Raw genomic sequence first — 11662 nt, 5'->3', positions numbered from 1 at the left:
AAGTGTGGGCTTTTGTTTGCACTGTCAAAAACGGTAATGCATTCTCTGTGCACACGCTGGCGTGCGCACACAGGCACATATCTCTTTGGAAAGGGGAACAGATGACTCATGCAGCTGGAAATGGGATATGGAGCTCTGCCCTTGCTAGAGAGGAAAGATGAAATTAGGGGTAAAGGTGTTCACTCGGAGACTGGGAGTTGATAATTGGCTTGTTCCCTACAGTATGAAACCGAGCAAATAACCTTAAAGTATCCCAATGTCATGCACTCACTGCTTTCCATAGGATGGCCAATGCTATTTATATTTCTGTGAGTTTAGAAAGTGGGATCTAAACTCCTAAGCTGGAGGCTCTTGAAAATTGCACTGTTTAAATGCAGTGAGTGGTTTAAGTAATGTTAATAGTATGTTAATCTTGTGCTCAGGAAAGTGTGCAATAGATATGTAACCAGCCTGCAACCCTTGTTAGTAGCTAAGCCTGCTCACAATCCTTACGGAGAATGAGCGTCCCCTTAAGGGGCTGGGGGCTCCTGTCCGAAGGGGTGATTCTATGCCAGCACTGACAACATCTTTCTGCAGAGGAACTACTCTTCCCTGGTACAGAATTAATTCTGAGAAGGAACAAAAGTCACAGTGAGGTTGGGGAGATGGAGGAAAAGTTGGAAACGCATTTTGTTAGACCATCAAATATTTCTGAGGCCAGAGCAAGCCAACCCAGAAGTGCTTTGGTGAGGCTCTAGTGTCGATTCTGCCGTATTTAAGTGTTTTTTTCCAGGATGAACTTTACCAAGCAGGCGTACGGTCTCCTCAGCACCATACAGTTAGGGCTGACATTTAAGGCCCTGGCACATCTTCCTTCTTGTCCCATGCAAGATGTCAAATATTTTAGGTTAAGAGAAGGGGAGAAGAGGAAAAATAATTACACAGTAAATTAAACAAAGACGCCACCCTCCCACCCCCCACTTATTAAGACTTCAAAAGTTGCTGCTTCTGGCCTGAGCTATCTCGAATACATAGAAAGGGTAATGCTAAAAATAGGTACTGTACAAATGATTAGGTCATAGCCTGCTAGAGGGAGACATTTTATTTAATTACTAACTAGGCTGTGCGTTGATGGGGGGAATACATAAACACAACAGTTCAAAGCCCGGCTGCCTGTTTTGCAGCGCTATAAAGTTTGTGCTCCTTAGCTGAGTCACTGTGGATAAATTCCCTTTTGTGTCGGGGATTTAGTGGAGGAATGTGGGAAGGCTGGCCTGGACTGCCACCGTCCTGAGTCACAACTCACAATGATCCTCACAGTATTTGCAGGCTTAGGGCCATAAGCCACTAATTAGCCCTATTGTCTTACAGGCTTCACAGTATATATAACCTGGACAAAGGGGGAGGAATAGAGGGACGCAATGGAAATCTGCGAGCTGAGGAAACGCTTGTGTAAATGCAAAAGCCTACAAGGGGCAAATGGCAGCTGCTTTTCCTTTCGCTGGTATTTTGTATCTCAAAAGCCATCCCGCAAAAATCCAGACGGGAACCTAACCCGCTCCCTTGCTCTAACGGCATCGATCCTGTCCCTCCCAGCACCCCTCAGCAGCACAAGCGTGGTGATAGGAGCCGCGGTGTTTGGATGACTTCAGTTCTGACTCAGAAAGGTGTTTACGAACAGAAATGTCACAGCGAGCCTGAGCCATAAGGGTTTTACTATCCCCTGCTTGTTGCTCACTGTGATGCTCCTTAAAGGAGCCCAGCTTGAAAGAAGAGAAGGAAATGAGCACTGGTCAGGCTGGGAGCCCCAGTAACTCCTGGAGCCTCTGGTCACGCACAAATGCTTGTGTGCAACAGCCCCGTTCAGTCCTGCAGAGCTGCTTGGGTGTGTAAAGTTACACACTGGGGAACTGTGGCCATGAGGTAGGTGATGCAGTTATCCTTATATTTGCCGCTGTGCATTTTTCACATACTAAAGTGTTAGCCTAGTTATATCACTCATGGAGCTCAGTAGCGGCCAGTTTAAGGACAAAGGCAGGAGAAGGATGGAGTAGGGTTTCTGTGCCATAGCTGTGTGCTGGCCCCATGACAGCTCATGCTCCTCTCTTCAGCTCAGTCTGAGTTACCAGACCTTAGATATTCCCTTTTCCTTCAACAATAGGAGAGCTCCTACAAATCTGTTAGGTTTGGTTACAGTAGTGCTCCCGCACCAATTTATTTTGACGTTGATCGTAACGCAGATAACTCCCCCAAAGCGCGAAGCCCTTCCGCCTGCAGCAGCCGGCAGGGCTGCGTCCCCTCGCACCACGCCAGAGCCCCCAAACCAGCTGCATCCTCTCAGTGACTCTCAGGTTCCCTTTGTGCTGCGAGCGGTGGCACAATAAAGGGACTGTTCACGATTCCTCCACTCCCCCATGCAGCCACAATGCACTCGGGTCCGATATCTGAACAGCTCAGATGGATACTTGTGCTAATCAATGGATTTCACAGGAAGCTTAACGTGCCGTGGCTGCACGCTGAGCAGCCTTCCAGGGGCCCTCGGCAGTTTTCTTCCCTCCTCCTCACAAACAGCTTTGTGTATTTTTTTTAAAATAGTCTAACACATTTAATCATCTTTTCATAAGCTGTCAGCTTGTCTCATATGCAAAAGTAGAGCAGCGCACTATACCCCATCTCAGAGCAAAGCTAATGTGCCTGACAAAATTCTTGCAGCACTCCAGCAGACACCGGTCTCGTGTGTGTACACAAGAGCTTGGATGCTGTAAGCTTCCCTCGAAGTCTGGAGTAATACCAAAATCAGTTTTTAAGTGACAGCAAAAGTCGTGGATTTTATTTACATTAAAACAGCTCCTATTTTGCAAATTCCACACACACACACACGCCACCCTGTCCCCAAAATGCTGAGCAATGCTTAAAATCCTTGCTCCAATGTTAACTCAGCTCCACAACTGTGAGACTGGAAAACCCTCCAAACACACCAAAAGATAAGGGAAACAAAACTATCCAGAGGAAAATAGACTGGTTCCAGGTTAGGAAAGCCACTGTCTCCTCACCCTGCATGTGACTCAGGCGTGCATGGGCCAGTTCTCCAAGGACACGGGAGAGGTGAGGCAGAGTGGGGGCACCCAAAGCTGAGCAGAGCGGCACAAGTTCAGCTAAGTTGTGTTAAAGGGCGTTAGGGCCCAGCAGGGTGGAGAAGTAGGGGCCATTTCACTGCATCTATCTCTGGGGTGTAAAGCTGGAGATAACAAGTCTGTGTGGCATCGCTAGGGGAGTGCGCGTGACTGCAAAGGGTGTTTATGTGGGGTTAGAGGCAAAGCAGCTGGCTGAAGGTGGGTTTTGGGGGGTGACGGAGTGGAGCCAGTTGAAGGGGAGTCCTTCTGCCTCTGCGTTTTTGAGAGCTGAACATCCTGAGCAAGGATTTTCCCTTTTTATTGTAATTTTGGAGACTTCTAACAGAAGATTCTTGTGTCACAGGACGGTTGCTTTCTCTTCTCTGTCTCCACATGCCTTGCTGAGTCCTGGAGGAGCAGCCTGAAGCTTTCCTTGCCCCTATCCCTTGAAATACCTTCAGGCCATTGATTTGCCCTGTCTTTGGTTTGTTTTTCTTTCTATATGCCTGCCAACCCTCACTAAGCTATTCTTGTCGGTAAAGTGAATGTTTGTGTCTCTCCATCCAAAATAAACGATTGGTTTGAGACTAAAAGTTGCTCTGACATGGCTCCTAGGTTTCCTGGGGAGGATATAGCTATTCTGCATGGTCCATTCATGTGAGGACCTTCCACAGAAATCATGGAAGTCTCATGAGTTTAATGCTAGAGGTTAATAATAATCACAATAGGCAGCACATCATTGCCTCCGTATCTGGTTGAGAGATTTACAACTTAAACTCATGGCAGAGGAAGAAATTGCCTCAATCACTTGGAGTAATGGCACATGGAGAGCCACTTGGGCGTGACTGCTATTTAACACAAGAACCCAGCTTGGCTTCATTTAACGTGCTGGTTCCTTTCTAATAAACATGTTACACTACAAGGTGAGGATTAAGTTTAGAAAAGTAAATAAATTGGAAACTGATGGGGAGAGATGGGAGTGAAATGCAGGGGGGGAGTGACGGGTGATTAATTCCCATGCTGGGGGGCTGGAAGCAACCCCAAAGGCCAAGGCTGGGGCTTTCTGAGCTGTGTTACTGGGGGTGGGAGGAGGCTGCAGATGCTGCTCTGCCTTGTTCCTGCCCTGCACAGCTGCTGGGGCAGCTCCTGCTCGTGGTGCCGCTGGGTGCTGGGCTTACAGCTTGCCTGGAGGCTGTGGCTCTGCCCCAGCAGCCTGGGAGAGGGCTTTCCTTCTGTCCTCCAGGGCTTGGGACGCTCAGGCAAGTGGTAACTTCTGCTTCTCCTGTTTGACTTGTGAATGCATCCAAATTGGTGCTGTCCTTTTCTGGATTCAGCCACTTGATATGGGGGGGTGGGGGTGGGGGCACAAGTGTTTTGGTGAAGATCATATAGTGAGGATTTCATGGTGTTTTTGTTTGTTTGTGTTTGTAGTATTTCTTCTAGGCAGTGTGTGGGGGCCATTGCTGTGAGAAAATTTGGTGCTGTTTAAGGTCATGGAGAAGGCTTTGGGGCTTTTTCTGGGTTTATGCATTTTATGATGGCTCTGTCTCCTTGCTAGCAAGGGCTTTACCTGCTCTTTGAGCACAGGTGTGTAGAGAACTGTAAGAGTGTGGAAGGAAACAGCATAAATCCCCCTAATGTGGGAGCTTTCAGAGGGAACAAGCTGTTTCTGCTGGGATTCTCAAAGATGCTCTGAGTCACTGCATTGCAAAAAGCTTGTGGAACAAATAAAAGTGTGTTGTACTTGCCCTGTAAGGTGCAGGTAGTTGCTTTGTGTGCACATACACAGGTGTGTGTGGAAGGGCAGTAGAAAAGTACAACCCTGGCTGCAAAGCATTTGGACAATACGTGAGGAGGTGATGGAGCAGGGCATGAGTCTGCCATTGCCATATGAACAGATCATAGCACACGGGCTGAAGCTGTTACTGGAGCTGGACAATTTGCACAAGTATGAGTTCAGCTGCCTGGCTCATCTCATCACTGAAACAGCCCAGGCAAACAGAGCAAGTCACATTTCAGTAGCGTCCTGTGTGCCAACAGACTTAGCATGCCTTGACTGAAGTGGTAGGAAGAGAGACCTGCACTGCGGTTTGGAGAGGACTCGGGGTTTTCAGCATTTATTTTCATTCAGTTGGTTCTGCAACAGAAGTGGGTGAGGAAAGAAATCCCCGAGTGAAGGGGGTTGATTTGGTTTTGGCTGACAAATGTGATTTGTAGAAAGATGTTCTGGTGAGAGCTGTCTAACTAGCTCTTGCGTGATGCTTTGCCTTTCATCTCTAAAAGAAAACAGCCTTCAAATTCAGAGCATCCACTTTCCAGGAAGGTCTCCAAAGACACCAGCACAATGCCTGTAACACCACAATGGGTTTAAAAGAGAGCTTTTCCCAGGCATCAGGGATGAAGCTGCGAGGGGATGGTATACTCAGTCCCCACAGGGGCCAAGCTTCTGCTTAGCTCCTGGTTTCAGGAGCTAAGCAGGTTTTCCTCATGTTTGGCAAATGCAAGCATTTTAGAAAGAGGCTCATCTCTCTTGCAGTGCTTGTGTAGTGCCCAGATGTGTGCTATTGCAGTGCAGGTGGCAAAAAAAAAAGAATACATACGGCTGCTGGGAAGTTGGTTGGGTTATTCACTGTGGCTTGAACTGCAGGCTCCTCCAAGATGGGAGGGCATCTGTGTTTCTGTTATTTGAGCCTATGGTCCAACAGGGGGCTGGGGTCTCCCTCTGGTCTCTGGGAGCCACCACAGCAAACGCTGCAGCACGGTGTGAAGCCTGAGAGGGACTGAGGTGTGCCACTACCTACGGTGCACCTCCGTGGTGGTGAAGTGCAGGATTTCCACTCTGAGGGTCGGCGGTCCAGCACTTCTTGATAAAAGGAGCTGTAGGAAACCAGTCTCTTAAACAACTCAGTAGTTTTTACTATATATATTAAAAGAGCAACAAAAAGTGCAATGCACCAGTTCACTGGAAGGACTGGGGGGTTAATTTTCAGGATGCTGCCTGGGAATTTAGCCGTGGGATTTCCATTATTGCTAATGGGACTCATGCAGCTTAATTTCATGCAAGCTACACTAAAAACATACCCCTAACTGTCTGCAAAATTTCAGTCCTGAAATCAAGCCTTTTAAAAGTTAGAGGAGGGTAAACAAACACCTGAAACCACATCATCTTGCTATTTCCCCCCCCCTCTTTCAGTCATTTTGATTTAAAAGTGGAGGGGGGGAATGTGGGTAGTCTCAAGCAATTAAAAAAGAAAAAGCATATTGTACTCATGCTGGCTGCCTGCACTCCCAATTTTAGCTTTCTGCCGATTAAAAGGGCAGAGTTATAGCCCCCCAAAAGTCGGGGTAGCTGATGCCTTATCCTTTAGCACTGCGAATGTTGCATCATAATATGTATCTAATAACCCGAGCACCATCTCCTTTCATTGTAAGGCCTCTGTTATTAGGCTGTTCTTGTTAAATGACTGCTATCATCTGGTCCCAAAGTACATTAAATCCCATTATAATTATAAACACACTTCCCTGTAACGTTCTCCTTAGATTACATTTGCGCTGCTTTACCCCAAGGGTATCTTTGTGCTAATACCGTCCTTATTTGTTATTTTAGCTGACAACACCGTGCCCCGCGCTCCCTGCGCCGTGCCGCCCGCCGAGGGTCTCCCTCCTCTGCCGGGGGGGAGCGGGGGCTTCGGGAGCGGGCCGGGTCGGGGGGTCCCCGCCGGGAGCTGCCGTCGGTGCGGGGCGCTCCGCGGCCGCGCTCTGCCGGAGCCTTGTGCCCCGCCGCTGTTCCGGGGCTGCTGCCGTTTCTCGGCCCCGTTCCCTTTCTCTCCCCGTCCCTTTTCTTTCCCTGCCGAGGAAAATCGCTGCCCAGCTCGCGGTGCCGCGCCTCGGGCACGGGGAGCGGCCGCTCGGGGCGGGCGGCGGCGGGGTCGGACCGAGCCCCGAGCCCCCCGGCCCGGTGTGCGCGCAGCCGAGAGCTGGCGCCGAGCCCCCGGCTCGTCTTTTTGTTGCCGTCCCCACCTCTTCGATTCAGCCCAGGCATTAATCTCCTTTAGCGCTCGCTGCCGAGGGGCCGGGCTTGCACAGCGCGCAGTTTATTAACGGAGGAGATTTCGGGCGCGGCGGGCGCGGGGCCGTTTCCTCGGGCGTGCTTTTGTTCCGAGCGCTTTGCCCCGAGGCGGGGATTCCCCGGCGGCCGGGCGCGGGTGGGTGCGGGTCCCGGCCGGGGGGGGGAGGCGGCCCCGCGGGGCCGTCGGGGGGCGGGCAGCCCCCGCCCGCAGCGCAGCGCTGCGAGCTCGCCAGCTCCGGGAGCGGCTGCGCCAGGGGCCGGGCTGGGCTCGGCGGGGCGGCCGGCCGGTGCCCCCCCCCCATCTCCGCCGCAGCGTGCCGGGGCAGCCCCCGGGGGTCGGCGCTGCTCGCCGCCGCCGGCTCCGGTTCATTGGCTCCCCGCGGCCGCCGGCTCCTCCATGTTTGTTGTTGGCAGGGCCGGCGGAGCCAAGCGCTGTCCAGCAGCCGCGGCCCCGCGCCGGTCTCGCCCGAGTCCCCCGGGTCGCCGCCGGCCACCGGGGCGCCCCCGTTGCAAGGCGGCCCCCGCGCATCCTCCGCGGCCCCGCGGCGGGGCCGGGCCCCGGCGGCCCCGAGGGAGCGGGCGGCGGCGCCCGCGGAGCGGCGAGCGGGGCCGCGGAGGATGCGCGGGGCCCCCGTCGGGGCGGGCCGGGGCGGGGCCGGGGGGGCGGCGGCGCCAGCAGTCAAGATGGTGCGGGCGGCGGCGTCGGGGGTGGGGGCGGCCTGACGTGGGCGCGGGGCGGCCCGTGGGCCGGCGCCGCGGTGATTTGCTGCGCGGCGCGGCGAGCGGCGGCGGCGGCGATGAGAGCGGGCAGTGCGAACTGCCGGAGCAGCCGCCGGCCGCCGTGAGTGCGGGCAGCGGGCGGGCGGGCGCGGGGCTCCGCCGGCCTCTTCCTCCCTCTCCTCCTCCTCCTCCTCCTCTTTTCCACCTCCTCACCCCCGCCCCGCGCTCCCCGCCGCGGCGGCTCCTCCGGCGCTCGCCGCTCCCCGCCGCGCTCCGGTGCCGGGGGTCGGTGCCGGTGCCGTGCCCGTGGCGGCCGCCGAGGACCCGCGGCGCGGCGCTGCGCGGCGGCTGCTGCCGTGCACCTGATGAATATTTGATGCCCTGCGGAGCTGCGCAGCCGAAACTCGCGGCACCGGAGCCCCCCGGGCGGGACGGGGCGGCCGGCGCTGCCCGCTGTGCCGAGCCGAGCCGGGCTGAGCCGTGCCGAGCCGTGCGCCTCGGCGGCTGCTGCCGGCGGCTCCGCGCACCGGCGATGCGCACCCGAGGCTGTCGCCTTCCTCCCCGGGCAGCAGCGGCGGGGTTGCGGCTCCTCGGCATCCCGGGGCGGCCCCGTCCGTGCCGCCGGCCCCGAGCGGAGCGCACAAACTTTTCGGTGCATCGTGACTCGCCGCCGAGCTCCGGCTAACCTCCCTCTCCTTCTCTCCTCCCCCGTCCCTCCTCTTTTTTTTTTTTTTTTTTTTTTTTTTCTCTCCTCTCCCCCCCCCTCTGTCTTTTGTTTTCGCAGATAGTCGGCACACAAAGCTGGTCCCAGATTTGAGCGACGACAAGGCACCCTGATGAGTGGACCTCGGGATCGCTATGGATTTGACTAAGATGGGCATGATACAGCTCCAGAACCCCTGCCACCCCACGGGGCTGCTGCACAAAGCCAACCAGATGCGCCTGGCGGGGACGCTGTGCGACGTGGTCATTATGGTGGACAGCCAGGAGTTCCATGCTCACAGGACAGTGTTGGCTTGCACTAGTAAAATGTTTGAGATCCTCTTCCACCGCAACAGTCAGCATTACACCCTGGACTTCCTTTCACCAAAGACTTTCCAGCAGATACTGGAGTATGCTTACACTGCCACCCTCCAGGCAAAGGTTGAAGACTTGGATGACCTGCTCTATGCAGCTGAGATTCTAGAAATAGAGTATCTAGAAGAGCAGTGCCTGAAGATCTTGGAGACCATCCAGGCATCCGACGAAAACGATGCCGAAGTCACCATGACGGATGGAGGTGCCGAGGAAGAGGAGGACAGGAAATCGAGGTACATCAAGGGTCTGTTCATCTCCAAGCATTCCAGCGAGGAGAGCGGCTACGCCAGCGTGGCCGGTCAGAGCGTGCCAGGAACCATGGTGGAGCAAAGCCCGTCCGTCTCCACTTCCTTCAGCCTCTCTGCCATGAGCCCCACCAAGGCGGCGGTGGACAGCCTGATGACCATCGGGCAGTCGCTGCTGCAAGGCGCCTTGCAGCAGAACGCCCCCGAGGACTCGCACGCCACCAGCGGCCGCCACCCTGGCCTTGCTGAAGTCAAAACTGAAGTGATGCAGGTGGAAGATGCCTCCAGCCATGAGAGCCCCCAGACGGCAGAGTCCAGCACTTCCAGTGGGGAGAAGTCTGATGACAAGAGCAAGGAGGGCCCTGGCACCCCGACCCGCAGCAGTGTTATCACGAGTGCCCGTGAACTGCACTATGTCCGCGATGAGAGCACAGAGCAGCCTCCTGAGGCTGGCCAGGGGCTGCCACTGGGGCCGGAGCAGTCCACGGCCACGAGCGAAAAACCCCTGGGTGTCTACTCCGTGCTACCAAACCACAAAACTGACTCTATGCTCGGCATGCCACCCTCCATGCCATCCGCCCTTCACATGCAGCCAGCCCTTGCCGTGTCCATGGACTTCAGCGCTTACGGAGGGCTCCTGCCCCAAGGCTTTATTCAGAGGGAGCTGTTCAGTAAGCTCGGGGAGTTGGCAGCTGGCATGAAAACGGAGAGCAGAGCTGTGGGCGAGCAGTGCAGCGTGTGTGGGGCAGAGCTGCCGGACAACGAGACCGTCGAACAGCACAGGTGAGTCTGTGCAGCATCCAGCACCGCGTGTCCTCGGTTGCTTGTGTCGCTATCGTTGGGGTGTTACACGCCGTTTAAAACCACGTTGTTTCTTACTGTGTTTTATTCTTGAGGCAAATGTAATGGTTGGGCATGATCCTGAGAGTGGATTTTGATTTTTGACTGGGTGTCACGCACCCCGGTGCAAAGGGCTGGTGCAAAGTTCCTGCTGCGTCCCCAAAATGGGATGTGGAGCAGCACGCACGCTACCAGCCCGGTGTGCAGGGTCAGCTGTTGTAACTTTTTCAGGGCTGGCAGCTATACCAGAAGCTTCCTTCCAGCAAGTGCTGCATGGGGAGCATAGCCCAGAAGAGGCTTGAGGTATGGGTGTTTCTTGCAAGCACAAGCCCCCCTGGTTTCCCTGGCCGGGGTCTGCAGAGCGTCTTAGGGTTGCTGCTGTTTGAGTTTAAGGATCTGTGTGCATACAGCTGCCTGCAGACAGCACACCGTGGGGTTAGGCAGCTCCGTCTCACCCTCTGCCGAGAGCCTCCTGTGCAAGTAGCCGGTGCCTCTGTGCAGGGCTTGTTTCTGCAGGGAAGAGATTCCTACTGGGTTCTCATATCCCACTATGACGATGACGTTTGGGATTGCTGGGTTTCGCGGCTTGCTAATCCTGCAGTTTTACACCGTCTTTGTGATGCTGCTCAGCCTCCCAGGTCATGAAATATTTGCACTTTGCCCAAAGTAACATGTAGGTCAGGCTGGGATTGTTGTGTCGCTGGGGTGAGCCCAGAGGACTTGCGGTGCAACAGACCCGCGAGTCCATCCCTGCAGTGAGGGGTTCAGCATTTAACCTTCAGCTGGGGTGGCTGCAGGTCTACTTTTTGGGGGGACCGTGGTGCTTGCATGAATCCCCACACCTCGGGGAGCTGCTGCGGGGCAGTAGCATGTGGGCTGCTGTCAGCACGTGCGTTCAGAGCTCCCGTGCTTACAGCCTCCCGCTTGTGGGACCAGAACTCGCTCTCAGCTTCAGCCAGGGGTAGGGTCACGGTGGCTGTGCACCGAAGCCAGCGCTGCACCGTGCGGGCAAAGCCCCTGGCACCGGCCCTGCCTCAGCGGGCACAGCACGGCGCTGGCTGGAAGCGTGGCTGCAGCCCTGCCTGGGGACGGCGGTGCCGGCTGGTGCGGCAGCCCCGCAGCGAGGCTGGGATAAATGCTGCCAGAGCTCCCGGCAGCGTCCCTGAAGTGCCCGAACTGAGCATCTTCTCAGAATTTTAATGAATCAACAAGTTAATTAGTCCTGATGCGCATAATGTGCTGCTGAGGCCGTGCACGCACAGGGACGGTGTCGGTGCCCGTGGGAGCTGCTGGCAGCATCTGGTGCTGCCCGCACGCTCGCTGCCTGCAGCGGCCACCCCGCACGCTGTGGGGTGACCCATGGCCAGCGCTGGGCCTCGGGGCAGCAGCCACCGACTCAGCCACTGCCTCTCGGCTGCAGGGTGGCAGCGGCCACGCCACAGCTCTCAGCCCTGCGGAGGTTTGTCAGCTCTCAGCATCACGTCTCGGCGTAGCCGGTGACTCGGAGCCGCTGCGTGTGCTGCCGTGCAGACCCCGCTGACAGCACCCCTCCCAGCTCAGGCGGGTCCCTCCTGCTTTGTGCACCCGTGCAGAAGGTTCCTGCTTTGTTCCCCTGTATT

General features: G+C 55.6%; 1 protein-coding gene across 6 annotated transcripts in view; it reads left to right on the top strand.

The window, feature by feature from the left end:
• The first annotated feature begins 3975 nt into the window (after positions 1-3975).
• The window catches only part of ZBTB16 (zinc finger and BTB domain containing 16), a 93370-nt gene continuing 85683 nt past the window's right edge, over positions 3976-11662 (top strand). Inside the window, exons 1-2 of one of the 6 annotated variants that reach the window (XM_084495880.1) lie at positions 3976-4015; positions 8666-9986. In XM_084495880.1, the coding sequence (XP_084352006.1) occupies positions 8740-9986 (1247 nt within the window). In that variant the 5' untranslated portion in view covers positions 3976-4015; positions 8666-8739. Of the gene's footprint in view, positions 4016-4067; positions 4352-7866; positions 8003-8665; positions 9987-11662 lie in introns of those variants that run through there. The other 5 variants (XM_084495878.1, XM_084495879.1, XM_084495877.1 and 2 more) reach the window with 5 other exon arrangements.

The sequence above is a fragment of the Aythya ferina genome (assembly GCF_964211825.1).
Source record: "Aythya ferina genome assembly, chromosome: 22".
Lineage (NCBI taxonomy): Eukaryota > Metazoa > Chordata > Aves > Anseriformes > Anatidae > Aythya > Aythya ferina.
Note: the sequence above shows the minus strand (reverse complement) of the source record. Positions and strands in the feature narration are given on the sequence as shown.